The sequence below is a fragment of the Drosophila biarmipes genome, chromosome X (assembly GCF_025231255.1).
Source record: "Drosophila biarmipes strain raj3 chromosome X, RU_DBia_V1.1, whole genome shotgun sequence".
Taxonomy (NCBI): Eukaryota; Metazoa; Arthropoda; class Insecta; order Diptera; family Drosophilidae; genus Drosophila; species Drosophila biarmipes.
In genome coordinates, this window is record NC_066611.1 from 25,777,858 (window position 1) to 25,797,589 (window position 19,732).

Here is a 19,732-nt window from a genome sequence, read left to right on the forward strand (position 1 = left end):
GCATTTTCGCTGGGATTTTCAGTATTTATCTACTGTAATTTGGTATTTTTATACTTCGTTTCGGTACTTACCAGCTAGTGGTGTTCCGAACCGCGGGAAAACTTGGGAAAGGTACTTCCGGCGTTTCCTATCTTTTGTTCGCCCTTAACCTGATCTTTGTTTGCCGCAGGTGCGTCCTTTAACCGTATAATTCTCCGAATTGAACCAACAAATTGCTACAAAGATAACGCGTTTTCTTATGGCAAACTTATTCTTGGATGGCAGATTCATTGGAAATCATAAAAAGAGCGCCAATAAGAATTGGTTCAGAGTCGCGCTTTAATCGATATTCGTCATTTTCTCTCTATTCAATGTCTTTTGGAAGTAAAAAATCAAATTGATTTTTTTTTTTAATAAACCAAGAGCTCAAGATGCATTAAATGAAAAACTACTATTTTTAACGAAAATAGTTTCAATAATTTACAATATTCAAACAATGGTTTGAATTTTTCTGCCATAAAAAAATCGTTGTATAGAATGTAAGCAAGGAGATTGGTACTTTACATTCATTTCAAAATCTGACAACTTTTTTTTCAATTTAATCCTAACAATGTGAAAAGGAATAATTTTTGAGTAAGAATTTACATTAAATTACAAATATATTTTCAAATTTGTGGCACAAACATCGATAGTCGCTAAGGGCTATCGATGATTCCAAATCGACGTTGTGCCATCTTTAATCCGCATCCGAGCAAGTCGCCACTTGTTTTCTTTTCCTACTTTTTAAACTTGAACCACTTTTTCGCGTGCTGACTGTTGCATGCAACGGAGGTGTTTGAGCAGTGTGTGATACCGATTTTTACTTATTCTGTTTTTTTTCAAAACAAAAATATAACGTAATATATACGTTTAATACCTTTTATAAATATTTGTCTGTTGTTATTGGTTAAATAAACAATCAATTACGGGTAAAGTTACTCCAAGAAAAATGGCCTCCTCCGAGGCCAAGGGTAAAAACCCTTATTCGGAGCTGAGCAACGTTAAAAGGCCGAAATTATCGCCCTTAAATAAAAAGAAAAAACCTACGGATAACAATTTAGTAGAATCGGAAAGCGAAGAAGTTGTGATGAAAGAAGTCATTGACCCTGTAAGTCATCCGAGTCCAACCAGCCAAGTAAGTGGTAAAGCTATAACGGATCCTGCTAGCAAAGAAGAGAAGAGAGAAAGTGGAAATTTGGAAAACAACGGATACTCGTACAGCAGCGCTCACAAGGGACCCTTTGTGGTCTACATAGACAAAATTGGTGAAACCAATGGCGAAAACCGACCTAGAAGAGTTCCTATAAATCCTCTTGAACTAAATGCTGTCCTGCTAAAATTAAATATTAAAGATATAATTTCAGTAAATAAGATTGGTTATGGGCGCTGCAAGGCTGAGTGCAAGTCAGCAACGGCAGCTAATAGCATCCTGTCCTCAAATCTTAAAAGTAATGGTTACGAACCTAAAATTCTTAAGCATTTCATTTTTAAAATGGGTATTATTTTTAATATTCCGACAAAATTTTCCGACTCTGAACTTAAGGAGTACATTTCTTCTCCAGTACCTATTCAAGAAATAATTCGTGTGAAGACTAAGGACCGAGACAATAAAGATATTTTTATTAACACTCCTAGGGTTAAGATTCTTTTTAAAGGTACTCAAATTCCCAACGAGATTGTCTTCCTGTACACCAAAATTAATGTTAGTCCATATGTTCCTTTTAGTCAATGTTTTCGTTGTTTTAGATTTAATCACTTTGCTCAGCATTGTAAACAAACTGAACAAAAATGCAGTAAATGTTCTCTTTCGCATTCAAGAGAACAACAATGTAATCAACTCGTTTGTGCCAACTGCAAACAAAATCACCCAGCCACCTCTCTTGAGTGCCCTGCTCGTAAGAGAGCGTACGCTATCCAGAAATGTATGACTATTGAGAATTTATCACGAAATGAAACGAAGATTAGGTACCCCTCTCTCTTCCAAATTTTAGATGAAGTCGACACCAACGACTTAACCCACTTCCCCCAGCCAACATGGCAAAGAAAATCTGCCAATCCAGTGTTACAAAATAATACCAAAATAGCTACCCAACAAATATTTGCACAAAACCCTTTTAATAAGGTTGTTAAGAACTCTCTTAACAAGAAAAACGAAGATAAAAATTCACGCGACACTATGATCAGCTGGAAAGCTGCTCTTTATGAACATGAGTACACTCCAAACGAAAAGTTTTCTCTCATTCATTCTAATCCACCTAGTTCCTCACCCTCTAGTCAACCTTTTTTAGACAATCCAGCTCTTGAAGCTGCGGAGAATAGCTTAAATCAATTAGCTTCTGAAATATCCTCATTTCTAGTCAACGAAACAACCAATTTAGTACCTGAATCAAGAAACTTTTTAGAGAATTTAAGAAACAGAATAGCACTTACAAACTCAAAAATTGATTTGTTCAAAATTAATCAACTTGTTTAATTTTGAATAATAACTTTTTTATTTATTTATTTATCTATTTACTTATTTTTCTGATTTTTTTTTTTTTTTTTTTTTTTTTTCTGTTAAATTAATTGTTTTTTATTTATTCGTTTTTCTTTTCTCTTTCATTTGTCTATCTGTTTTCATTTGAAAATAAAACATAAAGTTATATTATTTAAATGACAATAAAAATCCTACAGTATAATATTCAGAGCTTAACTGCTAATAATAACAAACAATTACTAGAATTATTCTTAGTAAACAATAACATAGACATAGCAATTTTATCAGAGATATGGATTTCCAATAATTCCATGTGTAGCTTGGCAAATTATAATTTTGTATGTAAGCCGCGTAACGATGGTTATGGAGGCGTTGGAATTTACTTAAAAAAACACATACGCTTTAAACAAATCAACTGTGATATTAGCTTAGAAGTCATTGGTATCCGTACAATTAACCTAAGAAATAATATTAATATTTTCAGTGTCTATGCTGCTCCCAGCACAGACATTAATTCTTTTCAACAAGGCTGCGATGATCTATTTACTATTGCTGCTCAATCGAGTGGTCTAACTGTCATAGGTGGTGACTTCAATGCCAAATCCAGCATTTGGGGTAATAATACTCAAGATGTCAGAGGCGGTATTTTAGAAAATTCCCTCTTACACTCCGGTTTCTTTTGCCTTAACAACGGCTCTCCAACTTACTCCCATAACCCATCCTATACTTCAACACTCGATCTCACTTTCATTAATAGTAGCAATCTTTGTTCTAACTGGTCCTCAATAAATTCTAAAATATCAAATAGCAATCATTTCCCAATCTTAATTGAAATAGACCAAATTTCTGCTTCGACTAATATTATTAAATTTAACCATAATAAAATAATCAAAGACTTTTCCAAAATTCAAATTACAACGTTAGATAGCATTTCCAACTTATCCCAAACAATACACTGTAATAATTCAATTAAAATAAATACAAACAATAGATATGTTCCAAAAAAGTATTGGGACGAGGTATGTGAAAAATTGTTTAGATTAAGAAACGCGTGCAGACAAAAATATTTTAAATCCAAACTACAATCTGATGCTATTGCCTATATTAACAGTAATAAAAAACTTAACAACTATTATTATAAAATGAGAAAAGAAAACCTCAATAAGCTAGCAGAAGACATTTCTAACCCCTCTTCTCTGAAAGATATGTGGAACAAAATCAAAAATCTTAAACTTTTTAAACAAATTAAACCGTCAAACAGTGCAATATCTGACTCAGAACATAGAGATTTTCTCAATCAAATAGCCACAGCTCCCAACACTGCGATGTGTCCTGACGTATCTTTTTCTCCTGATCTGCTTTATAGATATACCAACTCTAATTTCTCAGCGCGTGAACTTCTTGACTTCCTTAACTCTCGTAACCCAGACTCGGCTAAGGGTCTTGACAACATTTCATACAGAATGCTTCTATCTCTACCCTTAAGTCAAATAGAAAAACTGGTATCCCTGCTAAACATTACTTTAGACAATGGGTTTATTCCAGATCAGTGGCGGAAAATAAGGGTTATACCTGTTCCCAAAAAAAATCTAGACTCTTCAATTATTACCAACAACAGACCTATCTGCCTTCTAAGTGTGACTTTTAAGTGCTTAGAAGGTTTGATTAAATTGCGGATGGAAGAGTACATTAATAAAAATAAAATTCTGCCACCAAGATCCTATGCGTTCAGAAAAAACCATTCTACTGCCCAATGCATCAACGATGTAATAAATAACATAGCCAACCTAAAAGCTCGTGGTTTCCACGTTACCGCAGCGGTTTTAGACTTAAGTAAAGCCTTTGATGCCGTCAATATCCCTATTCTGGGTAGCAAATTAGTTAGTTTGGGTTTCGACCACAATCATATTTATTTCATTATAAACTTCCTTAGTAAAAGAGTTCTCACTATGGGTACTGCAGAGATAACTGTAAACAAAGGAGTTAGTCAAGGTAGTTGTCTGAGTCCAATCCTCTTTAATTTATATACAGCTGAGCTTCACAGCTTAAGTAATGACCATGACAGTATTCTGTTCCAGTACGCTGACGACTTCTTTCTAGTCTGTTATGACAAAGTCTTTTCGATGGCTGAAGAGAAATTAGAACAAAAAGTAAATAGGTTTATGGAACTGTGCAATATTAATAATCTTACTTTTAATCCAGACAAATCAGCCACCATTCATTTTAATCTAAGAAAAAAACCTTTAAGTATCTTGTGCAATAATATTATTTTAAAAAATGTAAATAGTATAAATTATTTAGGTAGAGTCATAAGTTCAAACAACTCGTCTGTTCAGCATGTAAATAAAACGATCTCTAAATCGAATCAAACGAATATGTTTATTCAAATGCTCAGTGGTTGCCGCTTCGGAGTACATCCAAGCAAGTCACTACTCTTTTATAAAGCATTTATTAGAACTAGATATGAATACGCCTGCTCCTCTTTTTCAAACATATCAAAATCAGTACAAAACAATATAAATAAGCATGCTAATTTCCACCTTAGAAAGGCCTTAGGACTTATTAAATCGACTCCAATTAATATTATTTATAATCTTGCAGCTGAACTTCCTCCAGCTTATAGGATTAAATTCGCTACAGCGAAGGAGTTGGCCAAAACGTTCGCTCATGGACTACCATCTGCGTCGCTTCTGTCAAACTCCTTTGTAGCCAAAAATACTAGTTACAGTAGAATTTATGCTGAATTTAAAAATATCCTGGATAGTATTGCTCCTATTTGTCCTTACTCTCTGTCCACACGCAAGATTTCAGTTGACACAAATTTCTTTAAAGGTACTTGTACAAATAAAAAAATGGCAAACGAGACTATAATTCTCTCTTTATTTAAAGAAAAAATAAGAAGTTTAACCTCAAAAAATATGGAAATCATCTTCACGGATGGTTCTGTGTCGGAAAATTTTACAGGAGGTGCCTTTGTCCACTTAAATTCCAATTCGATAAAAAGTTTCTACACCGACAAAAAACTATCGTCGCTGACTGCTGAACTCACAGCCCTAGAAAAAGCCATTGACTTCGGTATTTCAAAAAAGTTCTCCAAAATAGCAATTTTAACTGACAGTCTTGGTGCCATCCAGACAATAAAGAACACGAACTCCAAAAACTGCATCTCTCAATGCATTCTGAAAAAAGTCATAAACAACCCAACCCTGCTATCCATAGAATTTCACCACATTCCAAGCCATTCCAATATTTGGGAAAACGATCTCGCAGATACAGCGGCTAAAAATGCTAAAATTAACGGCTCTTTCGCACCCGTCAGATGGACCCTTAAGGACGCAATCAATCATATGTTCGCGCAAATAAAACAAGACTGGGAGCGTGAATACAGTCTGTTCTCATTAGAGCGTAACAAGGGTTACTCTCTCCTCTCACCATATACCACTTCCAAGCCTTGGTTTAAAAACAAAGAACACCTATTCAACCGTATAGAAACGAAGACTCTAAACAGAATCTTAAGCGGACATGCTTTTGACAAATACACACTTTCCAAAATGAAAGTCTACGATAACGCCCTATGCGATTCGTGTAACGTTAATGAAGACATTTCGCATATTTTGTTAAATTGCTCAAAATATACACCAACAAGACAAAATTATCCAACACTACTTAAATATAACGATATCTATCGTTTACTTGGAAATGAACCAATTGAAAATTGGACATCGATTACCAGTTTCATTCGAGCTGCTAATATTAATATCTAATACAACACACTCCACACTGCTCATTTAACACACTATAACACCATCCACGCTTATACCAACTCACAAAATCTCAAAATTAAAATTTCTCACACATATTGATAACATTTTCATCGCTTATCGTTCATCGTCATCGCTCATCGTTCATTGTCATCATAACATCACCAGAAACTACTGCACGATATTTACATAGCTGTCCATTAAATTTTGTTTTTCTTGAAATTTAATTTCATACATTGGCAGTGGCGTTAACCCGTTCCAACGGGGCGGCCAAATAATTCTTCCCTCTTCACGGAAGGAAGTAACTTAATATTTAAAAAAAAAAAAAAAAACTTGAACCAACGCGTATTAGGTGCGAGGATCATTGCCAAGAGAAAGTGACTCGACGCCATTTTGCGAGTCAAACCCCGAGTAGGCCTTGATTTCCCGCCGACTGACGGAACAGATCCTTGCAAGCTTCTACAAAAACAAACGTCGCGATGAGTGCGCAGCCAAGTCCGCTCATGAATCCCCAGCAGCAGCAGCAGAGCGAGCAGGAGAAGGTAAGTAAAGGTGCAGACACCCCATTGCCCGTGCTAATCCCATTCTGCGCCAGGTCTACCAGTGGATCAACGAGCTGGCCCATCCGGACACCCGTGAGACCGCTCTGCTGGAGCTGAGCAAGAAGCGCGAGACCGACCTGGCCCCCATGCTGTGGAACAGCTTCGGAACCGCATGTGCCCTGCTGCAGGAGATCGTTAACATATATCCATCGATCACGCCGCCCACACTGACGGCCCACCAGTCGAACCGCGTGTGTAACGCCTTGGCCCTGCTGCAGTGCGTCGCCTCACACCCGGAGACGCGCACGGCCTTCTTGCAGGCGCAGATACCGCTGTACTTGTACCCCTTTCTGTCAACCACGTCGAAGACCAGGCCCTTCGAGTATCTGCGTCTGACCAGTCTGGGCGTCATCGGAGCGCTGGTCAAGGTGGGTGGAAGGCAGCTAGGCAAGCTATCCCACTTCTTAGCTCATAGCATTTGTTTTTTTTCTCCCTCCGACAGACCGACGAACAGGAGGTGATCACCTTCCTGCTGACCACTGAGATCGTGCCTCTTTGCCTGAGCATCATGGACAGCGGCTCGGAGCTAAGCAAGACCGTGGCCACTTTCATCATCCAGAAGATACTGCTTGACGAGTCCGGCCTGTCGTACATATGCCAGACCTACGAACGCTTCTCGCACGTGGCCATCACCCTGGTAAGGTATTGGTTTTCCGGCCTGTAAGCGGGTTTACTAACCATTCGATCAATTCCAGGGCAAAATGGTGATCCAGTTGTCGAAGGATCCCTGCGCCCGCCTGCTCAAGCACGTGGTGCGTTGTTATCTGCGCCTCTCGGACAACACTCGGTGCGTATTGGTGGACTGTTTGTTAATAATGGGCTTCATAACTATACCATATTCCCCATTTTAGCGCTCGCAAAGCCTTGGGCCAGTGCCTGCCCGACCAACTGCGTGACGGCACCTTCGCACTGTGCCTGCAGGACGACAAGTCCACCAAGCAGTGGCTGCAGATGCTGCTCAAGAACCTGGAGCTGGGGTCCACTCCGCAACAGATCGGCATGTCGCCACTGGGCACCTAGGCAGCCAAGGCACGCTTAGGCGTATGCCAGGGCCCGGCATCCAACAATCGATCATCCAACATCCAACAACAAAACATATAAGCGACCTTGCAAGCGCCAACGATGAGTGAGCCCCGTCTGCTGGTTAACTGCTCTACCGAATAAAATACCCAATAAGCTTGCACGCGATTGCCTGTGTAACCTAAGCAGAGCTGTAATATAACTATATATATGTACCGATAAAATAATGTTTATGATAAGTTTGTCACTGATAGCAAATAAAGAACCTCAAGCAGACGATGTATTTAAACATGTGGGTACACTTTTTGTTATTGGTCACCTAGCATTTGGGGGAACCCATAAGAAACCGCCTAGCGCTCTCGCATAGTATTAAGACACGTTCTCAAAACAATTTATGGAGATTTATATAGCTGTGTACCTTAAAAATGGCACTGGTACTGTAAACAATATATTTGCAAATGCGCAGATGCAGATTCGGAAACCTCCTGGCTGCCTCTCGCTCTTTCTCAGGTACCCTGGCACGCAGCTGTGCTGCTCTAGGCCGCGCTGGGATGCAGCCACTCACTCCCCCTCCACCCATCCGAAGTCCCAGTCCCAGTGAAAGGCAGTCGGGTGCAGTAACGGCAAAACACACATTCAAATGCATATAATATGGACACTCATATACAGCTTGCGATAAAATCAATTACAACAAGTTACAATATACACACATGGATTAAACATTAACAGCCGCAGCTCAAAATTGACTCCTTGAACTGGCGCACACGCCACTGAAATTGTACTGTTTGAGAGACAATGTGTTTTCTGCGGGCTAGAGTCCTGGCACACAGATCCACAGATCCACCTATCATACTTGGCATAGTTGGTGCAATAGAGGGAGGGAGAGGATTAAACAAAAAACAGACCAGACCACATGATGGAACAACGATGATTGTGTTGTGCATGGGGATGTGGATTTAAGACCTTCACGAGTACTTCCAGGCATCGTAGAACCGTATGAATAGAATCGAAGCATCACCCAAAAAGACCTACATCTCTCCATATTCCATCTCGCCTGTTTAAGGGCCCATTCGCCACAGAATTCGCGTTCTTCTACACCAACCTGCAATGAAGAATTCGCGACCCCACACACAAGTGATACTACGGTTCTGCGATGGCATTCGTTCCTACTTACTCGTGCAGGTCTCAAATGCGTAAACCTTAAATGCCTCCTTAATTTGGCGACTTGGTCGAGCCGGGAGCCACCGCCGAGGCTCGCCGAACCGCCAGTTCCGTAGCCTCGGCCTCGCCATCCGGATCCGCATCATCCAGCAGCTGCGGGGTCTTCAGCTGTGGCAGGGCCAGCATCTGGTCCATCAAGTCGAAGCCGCTCTTCCAGATCAGCAGCTGGGCGCGGAGCTTCAACTTGCTGCGGTTGCGCAGCAGGTGCTTCTCCATGGCGAAGCCCTTGCGGGCACAGGCGAAGTCGCAGGCCCGCTGCCGCAGCACGGGGCAGATGTCGTTGTTGCCGTCGCCCACGTAGAAGACGTGGTCGTACCGGATGCTGCGCCGCAAGTCCTGCTCGATGACAAAGTGCTCCAGGACGCGGCCCTTGCACAGATTGCTGGCGCTCAGCTTGCAGTCCGACTGCTGATGGTGAGCCCGGACTAAAAGTCGTCCAGAGGCGTCGAATTCCGCCGGATTGGTGAAGACGGCCACGAAGCAGTCGGCCAAGTTGTGCGCCCGCAACCACTCTTCGATGAAGACGCTGTTTGAGTCGCTGATGATGATCAGGTCGTAGTGCAGGCGTTTGGCCAGGTGCTTGATCAGCCGCACGAAACCGGGCACCTCCGGAATGCCTCGGATGGTGTCCCGAATCCGCGCTTCCGGTACCTGTTGCTCGTGCAGCAGGCGGAAAACCTCGGCCATGTACTCCGTCCAGCAATCGTTCTCCACCAGCTCGTTGGCGCGGGCGCTAGTCACCTCCGTGGGCAGCAAGTCGCGAACTACGGTGTCCGTGTTCTGGGAGACAATCGTGTGGTCGAAGTCAAAGGCCGCCAGGCGGCGGCGCTGCTGCTTCTTCAACTTGCAGCTGGCCACGGCCGCAGCCACCGCGGCGGGGGTCTGCTTCGAGGACATTCTGTGGCTGGACTCCCAAATCAGTTCAGTTCGAGGACATTGCGATGCGGGGGTGCAGAATCATCGATGGACCGATGCTCCAGGCTCTGAAATCATCGGTGTTCAAGGGCGTCTATCGTCGTTTGCACATCACTTAGGGCGATGTTTCCGAGTATCGGTGTTTATGGAGAAAAGAAATCGATGTTTCATCAATGTTTAAAAAAACCAAATATTTTTTAGTCTCAGTTAAAAAGCAGTTTTTGCTATATTTGAACAACAGTTACACCCAAAGGAATTAATTTGTTCACGCATTTGAACCCAATACTAAAAAATTAATTTAAGCATTTTGTGTTTAATGTTTTTAAGCTTGCAACGGTAAAATACGCAGCTTAATGTGAGCTTGAAATACTTTCCAGCGAAAACAAGATGGTTTGTTTTTCCACGAAAACTGTATAGGGAGAGAGATGAAAAACTTTGATGTTGGCTTGCTGTATATCAACCTACTGGGAATTTAAATACGAGCTCAACAAGGTAAGGTTTTATTATTCCGACATTATTTCGTAAAATAATTGCCGAAAACCCTAGTTTTTTGAGTAGAAAATTAAGTAATAGATTGTTTAAAAAAGCATTCTTTTCTCACGGTTTTGAACACAACATGGATTAAAAAAAAAGGCGCACAGCTAAACGTCCAACTGTTTTTTAGACAAGCAACGCCCATTAAATTCCGAGAAATAAATTTTTTTGACAAATTTTTGCATTTTTTATCTTAACTCACTATTAAAGTCACTTCACTTTGCAACAATCGATAAGAAATTTAAGTTTTCAGGTTTCAGTTCCAGTCGGTTGTAAATCTAATTACGCGCTCAACGAGGAACGTCAATTATAATTCCGACCTTGTTTCGCAAAATGATTGTCAAAAAACTCAGTTTTTTGGGTCGAAAAAAGGTATTTTAATTTTTAACAATAATACCTCTAGGCGCACACTTAAAATAGCGCCTGTTAATGGCAGCTTACAACATAGGCTAATATCCCCATCACATCCGGAGAAATTAATTTGTTGACGAATTCGCGCATTTTTTATAAGGACAATAACGGACAAACAAAAAAGTTGTCATGTTTAAATGGACTGGGATATATTAACAAAAACATCTAAGGGGAAATCTGGCTATAAAACGTATGAAACGGCACCCCTGCCACCTGACAGCTCAAATTGGATGCAACCCTGGCGTTTGATACTTTGACGTGGAGCTGTCATTGGAAATCGGTCGACGCGGCATTAGGGTACTCGATTTCACTATTCCACTTGATTGGAAATTTTCGTTTGAAGCGGAGGTGCGTTGTGTGAGCTGGTTTCCCAGCCTATTTGTCAATTAAACAAAGCGCTCGGTTCCGAAATACAGCAGAGGTTCAATGTTCCAGGGCGACTTGTGTTTTTTCGGCCCGGCCACCAAAAACCGAATTACGCTTCGAGGCAATTAAAGACCTCGGTGGCCCTTAATTCTGCTGATTATTTACCCTTGACCTCTGCTAGATGCATGGGAAGCCGATAAGCTGGCGTAGAAAATACAAGTCCGCTGGATACTTAACCTGCGACGTCACCTAAATATAGCCACGTCACAGCTGACGTTGCGTGAAAGGGCTTGAAATCAGTTCCGTAAACTCATCCCCGCTTTCCCCTCCTCTTGCAGCACCCGACACACTCTACACGACATGGACAAGGTTGTTAAGTTCGCCGAGCCCGGCCGCGCCTTCGCCAAGGACTCCATCCGTCTGGTCAAGCGCTGCACCAAGCCCGACCGCAAGGAGTTCCAGAAGATTGCCATCGCCACCGCCGTGGGCTTCTGCATCATGGGCTTCATCGGCTTCTTCGTTAAGCTGATACACATCCCCATCAACAACATCATCGTGGGCTCCTAAGTGCGGCCATCCGAAGTGGATATGGAGCTGGAGGAGGAGGAACCACAACCACGACATGGGACTAAACAAATTCAAATCATCCATTATAGCATACGTCAGATATACCTTTTTCCCTTAGTTAACGAGCATTAGAGATTAGAGAAACTATGTGCATTCAGCGAATGTGTTTCTTGCATTGTTTTCACATGGCCATGTGAGAGCGTATTGTAAAATTTCAAAAACTCCATTAAAAACTCTATTTTGAAGTTCATAAACAAGTTATTTAATAAGAAACTTCTGTAAAAAAGGTAAACGAACCGCTTTTGTAGCATTTGTTGGGGGTGTACCCTCGCTAATAAATGCTTAACCGATTTTCCACATAATGAGGGCGCTTTTTTTATTTCAAACAAACTTCAGCAGCAGTATCAGTTGGGCTCCTCTTGTGTGCGCCAGAACAGTAGTGAGCACCAGAAATTCACCTTTCCAATCATACAAGCATTTGAGTTCCTATTTCTTTTAAACTTTTTACTTGCAGTCAACTTTAAACCTATATAATACAACAGAATCATGAGAAAATTAATATGAATAAGCGAAGTGCTGCAGCATGCATCTCCCTTTTCTCTCTCTTTTGTTTTCATTACGATCCCGTCGGCCTGTTGTCGCAAAGATTGCTCCAGTCAGGGACGTGCTCGCTCTTCAGATACGTCTCCTTGACCAGCGATCGCGTCTGAATGAGGTCCGTGGCCCCGCACAAGGCGCCGCCCAGCCAGGCGGTGAAGTTCTGCTTGCCAATGGAATTGAAGAACTTGAACTGCAGCTCGCCGTGAAAGCGCTCAGCGTAGAACGGATCCTCGGCGAGCAGATGTTGCAGTTCCTGGCGGAGTCGGGCCAGCAGACCCTGGACCATTGAGCCGCCACCCACCAAGAACACACTTTCAACCAGGGCGCGTCTTACGTCAAGTGTGCAGTCGAGAATGGAGCGCAGGATGAGGTGTGGAAGGCTGTCCCGCTCATTGCTTAGCTCGAACATGACCTCGTACACGGTCTCACGTAGCAGGCCGGGCACCTGGATGATCGCATCGTTGTCGCTGACAATGTAGTCCACGGCTGGCGCGGGAGTCGGCTTATCCTGACCACCATTTGCCCGGGCCTGGGCTCTTTCCATGGTTGTCACAAAGCATGTTCGCACCTTGATGTCCTCCAGCACGCTCTCCGTCAGCAGACTCTCCTTGACACCCGACTCCACCAGCTGGCGCTTGATCTCCGCATGGATGGTCCTGCCGCCGTAGCTCTGATCCTTGAAGGCGGCCATGATCTGCACGCCGCTGAAGACGGGCATAATGGTTGTCTCGCTGTAGCCGATGTCCACCACCAGTGCGGTGGGCACGGCCAGCGTGGATAGTGCGATGAGGTGGACGGGGACGAACATAACTGAGGAGACATCGAAGTGGACAAAGAGCACACGGGCCAGGGTCTCCCGTAGGACAGTGGGTCCGAATACGTTCTCCACCAGCACGAACTTGCGCTCCTTGGGGCTGACCAGCAGATGCCTGAAATCATATGGATGTAGCCTCCGGTGGGAGCACCATTTGGTCGACCTACTTGAAGAAGATCGTTTGCAGGAAGTCCACCAGCTGGTCGTAGAGTTCCTCTGGGCTGCCGTAGTCGAACAGTCGCTTCCTGGTCCCCGTCGCGGTCATCACCACCTCCGTGGGCATTATCTTCCGCGGATATGCCTCTGCCGCGAATCCTAGCCTGAAAAGGGGTCAGTGATGACTTCACCGCATCGTTTGTGGTGTTCTCGCTCACTTTGTGTAGGCGGTGCCGATGTCCAGGACGATGGGCGGCTTCTCCTGCATAACGCTCTCGTATATGGGCATGTTGGCTATGGGTTTTCCGCGAACCAAAGAGACTAGACTAGGTGTTATTTTATTCGGGTTAATTCGGAAAACCAAAGCAAATCAAAGTTATTGGTATGCAGCAATCGATGACACGGTAGTCTATCGATAACAGCGAATCGTGCTTACAGCCCGTTTACACTGATGCTTTAACGGTATTATGCTCACCCAACGGTTTTTTATTTTTCATGCAAATAGGAAACCCGTAAGATGAGTTTTTAAATCCATAAATTCCATAATTCCATAAAACAGGAATCTATTTTATTTAGAATTTTACTGCCAAAAATAAGATTTAATTTTAGAATTTGTAAATTTATTTCAAATTTATTAGCTTATTTCGATTTTGTGTTTTTGCGGGTCCTCCCGCTTCGATTTCATTTAGTTATAAATAATAGTACATAATTTCACTTTGAATATTACATACTCGCGCAACTACAATTCTTAGAATCCCGGTGTGTTTTTGTTTTTTGGGTTTTTGAGGGTATGCGTATGCATATGCGGGGTGCGGGATGTGTGTTCATATACAGATTGATGTATTATATAATAATAACTCGTTGCCTATCAACTAAGCCTAAGCGTAATTTCAGAAATGTTTCTTCAAAGGATAAATGTGTACATACACGAATATGTATACAAATTACAGTATGCCTGCGCATAGGTAACTATACAAGACGGGGGGAAAGCACAATTCATTAATTAACTATGTATAAAAAGGGCTTCTGGCTTTGCTGCGGGGGCCTGGGGGAAGAGGAAGGGGCGGGTCAGGCTCGAGGATCGGAGTATTGGCAATAAGCGATGGATCTACCTCCTTTGTGCAAACAAGATTAACAAATTCCGAATAATAAATAACAAAGCAGTAACAGGTCGGTTCGGGTCGAAACGGAGCAACTAAACAAATCGTTACATGCTGAAGTTAAATTTAGTTTGTAAAATAAATAAATTAATAATTTTAACGTCTGATCGGAACTTTGACTGTAACTGGTACTGGAACTGGGTCAGAGTCAGGGACTGGGTCATGGGCATGGGCTTGGGCACGGAAGCGGGCGAGGACGTGAGATGCGGTTCCTGCTACAGTGCGGGCTCATCGTCTCTAAGCTAGTTTACAATTACTTTAAGTTCAGTCGTCGCTAGTTTGGCAGCTGAGGTCGCCGTGGTCTCGACGTCTCCCTGATCCTGGTCCTCGACCAAAATCGAGGTCGTGTCGCAGGTGGCGCCGCCTCCGCTGCGACGCCTCCTTCTGCTCCTCTGTTTCTGTGTGTTTGTCTGCTTGTGATTCGGCTTCTGCTTCTGCTGCGGTCCCTGTCACTTCTCCGGCCCAAAGAGCCTGGCCAGACTCGCGTTCTGATTGCTATCCATGATGTCGGCGGTTGTGCCCATGGCTCCCTTGGCCTTGTGCGACTGCATCGGCGGCAGGTTGGCGATCTGCACCTCATGGCGGAACAGCTGGTTAACGCTGCGCCCGACCAGCTGGGCGGTGAGCTTCTTGAATATATCTTTCTTGGCGCGGTCCACCTTGTTGCCCTTGACGGGCGCCACGGCGATCTTCTCGTCGAACTTCTGGATATCGGCCGCGTTGACACTGGGTATGTGCTGCAGTACTTCGCTGAGAACGGGGAAGTGGGGACGCAGCAGCTCGTAGAACTGTACGCCCAGCGTCACCAAGCCCGACTGGTTGGCCTCGTGTTGTCCGTGCACCTGCATGCCCTGCAGAACGGCGGTGAAGGCCGTAACGGCCTTGTTCTCGTCCATAAGCTTCTCGGCGGCCAGGAAGCGCATCACTGGTGCTGCGATGTTCACTGCCTTCATGCTGCTCATGCCGTCGTTCCAGGCAATGGCCTTCAGCAGGGTCATCAACACGTAATTGCCGATGAGTCCGTTGCGCAGCAGCTTGCCGCCCAAGTCACTGATGATGTCGGAGAGCAGGGCCGACTGGCTGGCCCGCGACTGAGGCGCGCTGTCCATCGAGTGCTCCTCGTTCTCCATGGCCACCGAGTTGCTGTTGGCATTGGCGCCGGCCGCCACATGATCGGCCCCAATCTGGCCGCCAACCAGCGCAATCTTCAGCACGTCCAGGTACTCGCGCGTCAGCGTGCGGTTGAGCTGATCCTCCAGCACCTCCTGCGTGTCGTTGACTTCGCCGTTGAGCTGTCCGCTCTCGTAGAGCGATGCTATGTAAATCCATCGGCGCGAGAGGCGTTCACACATCAATGGCGCCAGGTGGGCGAAGAGCGGAACAAGAACACTGTCGTAGAAGCTGGGCGGGCACGAGTAGACGAAGGGCTTGAAGAAGACCCGAATGATCGGGCGCAGCCGGTAGTCAGGCACCACGTCCATTCGGCTGAACACATTTGTTATGATGGCGTCGGACAGCCCCAAGAGTTGGTACAGATCGCGTCCCAGCGACGGACCCGCTGAGCCCATCAGATGGTAGCAGCCTTCAGTGACCATCATCATGAATGTCTGCATCTTTTCGAAGGGCGTCGGCTCGCTGCGAATTGTGGTGTCCAACGGATCGGTGGGCAGAGCGCAAATGCCCATCAGCAGTTTTTTCTCGTGCTCCAGCATGCCGTGGATTCCGCGGTAGCCCTCGGAGAGGGCAAGCAGCGCCTCCGGCGTAAACAACTCATTGAGCACACGCATCAGACTTAGCACGTGCGAGAGCAGTGGCACGACGTGCTTGGTGGCCGGATTTCGGCAGATGGGGTTGCCCAGCTCAGTGCAGCCGATGACAAAGCCGCCCCGCTGGGCGCGGTCTGGGTCGTCTGGCCAGGTGCAGCGTTTGACTACGCCCAGCACCACATGCAGGGCGTCCAGCAGGCGCGAGCGATTTTGGATCGTAGGAGCGCCCTCAACGGCGAAGATGGGAGGCTTGTCCAGGCCCACGAAGCTCATGAAGGCCAGCGGCGACTTGAGTGCATCTCCAAAGGCCAGCCACTCGGACCGCTTGTCCTGCACGATGTGCTCTATAAAGAGAGTCTGGCGCTCGAAGTCGCAGAAGTGGTTAGAGATGAGAATCAGCGCCTCCTGCAGCGTAGTACGCATCAAACGGCACAGCTGGTGCTGCCCAGGCTCCTTGAGCAGGAGCTCCACGTGCCCGTTGATTTGCTCGAACACCGGCAGCAGCAGCAGCGGATACTTGTGAGCCAGCTTAACCAGCAGCGAGGCGGCGTGTCGCCGCAGATTTTTGGCCGACTTGACCTGCACTTTCTCCAGCTCGTTGGGCGGCTTCAGTACCAGCGCTCGGAAAATCTTATCTAGCACCCGCGGCAAGAGACTGACGCCGCTCATTGCCACGCAGTTAGTGGCCGTGATCTGGCACGCGGACATGCTGAGGAAGACAAACAGGGCCGAAATACATGACAGTAGAATCGAGTAGATCAGCGGGTTGATTGTCTCCAGTTTTAGGCAATCCTCGAGCAGTCGCAGTCCAGCCGGCACCGAAGGACGTTCCGCCACGAGCAGAATGCGACTTAGCACGCCGTCTAACACACTCACCAGTGCATCCCATTCCAGGTAGACGGGGTCAAGCACGCTGCACGACACATTGCCGCTCTTGGCCTCCGCATCCGCTTCAGCCACCGCGTTGCGCAGGCGCTGCTGGAGCCACTGTTCGCAGTAGCCGTAGGTGACCAGTGGCTGCACCAGCGTGGCCAGGCGGAAGATCTCGAGGAAGTCGGTGCGGCAGCGGAAGAAGTAGAGGGCGAACTCCTCCTCGCTGTCATACTCCAGTCGGATGTAGGCCTCCGTGGAGAGGCTGGCAGGCGAGCTAGTGGAGGCAGGATATGGCAGCTTCACGATCCTGGGCGCAATCGTGTGGATGAGCTTGGGAATGTAGTTGACCGTGGCGAAGTCCTTTGAGCAGGGCTCGTGCTTCAACAGCAGCTGCCAAATGAGCGCCGACCCATGGGAGACGGTTAGCGATGGATGCTGGACGAGGAGCAGGAGGCATTCGAGAAGGACTTCAAGATGCACCGGTCTCTGGGTGGCGTCGTCCTTGCCCCAGAGCGCCACCAGCTGCTGGGCCATCCCGTTTAGCACATGCAGCAGCTTCTTAAGGAAGTTGTGGTGCTGCTCGATGGCCAGCGTGGAGCTGGATTCGGGCGGTATCTGACTGGCCTGGTAGATGTAGCGCAGCGGCTCCTCGTTGAATAACTGCAGCAGCGGCTTTCGCTCCTTGGCCTGGCCCTTGCGGTTCGTGATCTGCGCCAGGCACTCGGCCGCGTTGCACTGGAATGCTTTGTCATTAAGCAGAATGCAAAGGAAGTGCATCAGCTTTCCGTTGCTAGACATGATGTGCTGGATGCTGACCCACTCGACGAAGCCGCTCAGCGTGAGCAGAACCATTTCGACGACCCGGCTGTGCGCGTTCGCCTTGGTGAAGTTGCACAGGCGCGTCGTTTCGCGAAACGCAGTCACGTGCTGCTCCACCAGGCGCAGGAAGAACTCGAATATGTCGTTCATGTTGTTGTTTAGCGCCTGGTACATGTCCTTGCGCCGCTGATTCGACTCAATCGTCTGCAGCAAGGCCACGTCCTCCACCAGCCGCAGGAAGACGAGAAGCACCAACTCCGTCTGTGCCTCCCCCTTAGTGCAGGCCTGGCTCAGTTCCGGCAGCAGGTCGGACCACTGCTGCGGCCATTCGCGCTTGATCATCTCGACGATGATGCGCGATAGCGCGTCCTTCGTGGGCAGCAGCGAGCGGTCCTCCGCCGGGCCCACGCCCACGTTCAGCATCTTGATGGCATTGTCCTTGATGTACACCTTCTCCTCATGCGTGATGCAGTTCCACCGGAACTTGATTGTGTACTCGATCAGCTGCAGACCAAAGTGCCGAACCTGCTGATTGGACTGCGGCGATCCGGCCAGGAAGAGGCCCACCTGGGCGCACAGCGGCGACTCCTCCTTGAACCGCTCGCAGGCCATGTAGGCCTCCAGGCGAGCCTGTTGCTGGGTAAGCGGGTGCATGATCAGGTCGACGGCTTTGGCCAGTTCGGCGGCCAGAGCCTCGGTGCCCCCGTGCTGGGCCATCGCCACCGCTAGCTCTTGTCTACTGCTGCCTGTTTGCCTGCAAGAAGAGAGTAACATGTATGTTGGTGTCTTGGTTCGGTTAGTCCTTCTCCTTCTCGTTCTGGTGGCGACATGTGCTCTCGAACCACCTTCCCCTGCCCAGCCCACCGAGAGACTCACCTCTGCGCACGACCCCTGCCGCTCGCCGCTCGAAACCTAAATCTCGCCTAGCCTCTCGATCTCCTCCTCCTCGATCCCCGCGTGCCACCGCCTCGTCGCTGGCCAATGCGTTTGTGGACAGCCCGAAGATTAGAAGTGCTGCCTGTGTGCGTGTGTGTGCTGTGCTCTGTTGTATGGTGTGTTGTGTGCCGTGTCCCGTGTGCGAAATGCGGAATGCGTGAGCTCTGGGTTCTGGTTGGGGGTGCCGCCTTGGAACGCTCGGAGTGTCGGCCTGAGTAGTGCCTATTGCCTGGAACACAGCCTCGAGTCTGGTGTCTCACATCTGAATTGCATATAGGTCTCGCAGATATAGCCCACTGCTGAAACGGCTTTTCCGGCTGGGTTGTTTTAGAACAATGTGCAGGCAAATCGCACGGGACAGGGTTGACAGGCGGTCTGCGGAAGTTGCCAGATCTGAATCGCGCCTTCTGCCGGACTTCTGGCTTGTGTTACACTTCGCTAGAAATGCCTGAATACTTTGTGAAATTCAACGCAACGCCTTCTTTTTTTCATATTTTCCCTTCTTCCTCTACACTCGCAATGGCCAACCGGCGAAATTTCTTACGAAACTAGCGCGATATTTTCGCAATCCTGCGGCGTTGCCGGACCGCGGCAGATGTCAGGCTGCTCCTGCCGGCATTGCCCCCTGTTTTATTTAATCCATGAAACGTGAAGACACGTTTTAATTAGCGGACAGATCGAGCAGGTAGCAGACATATTGCAGAAACCATAAAAGCT

The 19,732-nt window shown here is 46.4% G+C and overlaps 5 protein-coding genes across 5 annotated transcripts; 2 read left to right on the plus strand and 3 right to left on the minus strand.

Annotated features, from left to right (window-relative positions):
* Window positions 1–771: 771 nt before the first annotated feature.
* LOC108024093 (CCR4-NOT transcription complex subunit 9) lies at window positions 772–8,170 on the plus strand. The gene is made up of 6 exons (XM_050886075.1): window positions 772–947; window positions 6,499–6,797; window positions 6,851–7,225; window positions 7,300–7,494; window positions 7,553–7,644; window positions 7,709–8,170. Exons 2-6 carry the CDS (start codon window positions 6,735–6,737, stop codon window positions 7,875–7,877), a joined length of 894 nt encoding a protein of 297 aa, XP_050742032.1. The 5' UTR covers window positions 772–947; window positions 6,499–6,734; the 3' UTR covers window positions 7,878–8,170.
* Window positions 8,171–8,490: 320 nt separating this feature from the next.
* Window positions 8,491–10,100, minus strand: LOC108024253 (pyridoxal phosphate phosphatase PHOSPHO2). Its single transcript, XM_017094136.3, has 2 exons — window positions 9,052–10,100; window positions 8,491–8,979 (listed from the first exon to the last, which is right to left on the minus strand). The coding sequence occupies exon 1, from the start codon at window positions 9,993–9,995 to the stop codon at window positions 9,090–9,092; it is 906 nt and encodes a 301-aa protein (XP_016949625.1). The 5' UTR covers window positions 9,996–10,100; the 3' UTR covers window positions 8,491–8,979; window positions 9,052–9,089.
* Window positions 10,101–11,195: 1,095 nt separating this feature from the next.
* On the plus strand, window positions 11,196–12,253 carry LOC108024099 (protein transport protein Sec61 gamma-2 subunit). The gene is made up of 2 exons (XM_017093875.2): window positions 11,196–11,306; window positions 11,663–12,253. Exon 2 carries the CDS (start codon window positions 11,685–11,687, stop codon window positions 11,889–11,891), a length of 207 nt encoding a protein of 68 aa, XP_016949364.1. The 5' UTR covers window positions 11,196–11,306; window positions 11,663–11,684; the 3' UTR covers window positions 11,892–12,253.
* Window positions 12,254–12,374: 121 nt separating this feature from the next.
* Window positions 12,375–13,861, minus strand: LOC108024092 (actin-related protein 10). The gene is made up of 3 exons (XM_017093867.3): window positions 13,680–13,861; window positions 13,473–13,625; window positions 12,375–13,420 (listed from the first exon to the last, which is right to left on the minus strand). The coding sequence occupies exons 1-3, from the start codon at window positions 13,748–13,750 to the stop codon at window positions 12,508–12,510; spliced, it is 1,137 nt and encodes a 378-aa protein (XP_016949356.1). The 5' UTR covers window positions 13,751–13,861; the 3' UTR covers window positions 12,375–12,507.
* A 419-nt stretch (window positions 13,862–14,280) lies between these two features.
* Window positions 14,281–19,600, minus strand: LOC108024158 (exportin-5). Its single transcript, XM_017093970.3, has 2 exons — window positions 18,956–19,600; window positions 14,281–18,833 (listed from the first exon to the last, which is right to left on the minus strand). Exon 2 carries the CDS (start codon window positions 18,794–18,796, stop codon window positions 15,071–15,073), a length of 3,726 nt encoding a protein of 1,241 aa, XP_016949459.1. The 5' UTR covers window positions 18,797–18,833; window positions 18,956–19,600; the 3' UTR covers window positions 14,281–15,070.
* Window positions 19,601–19,732: the final 132 nt, after the last annotated feature.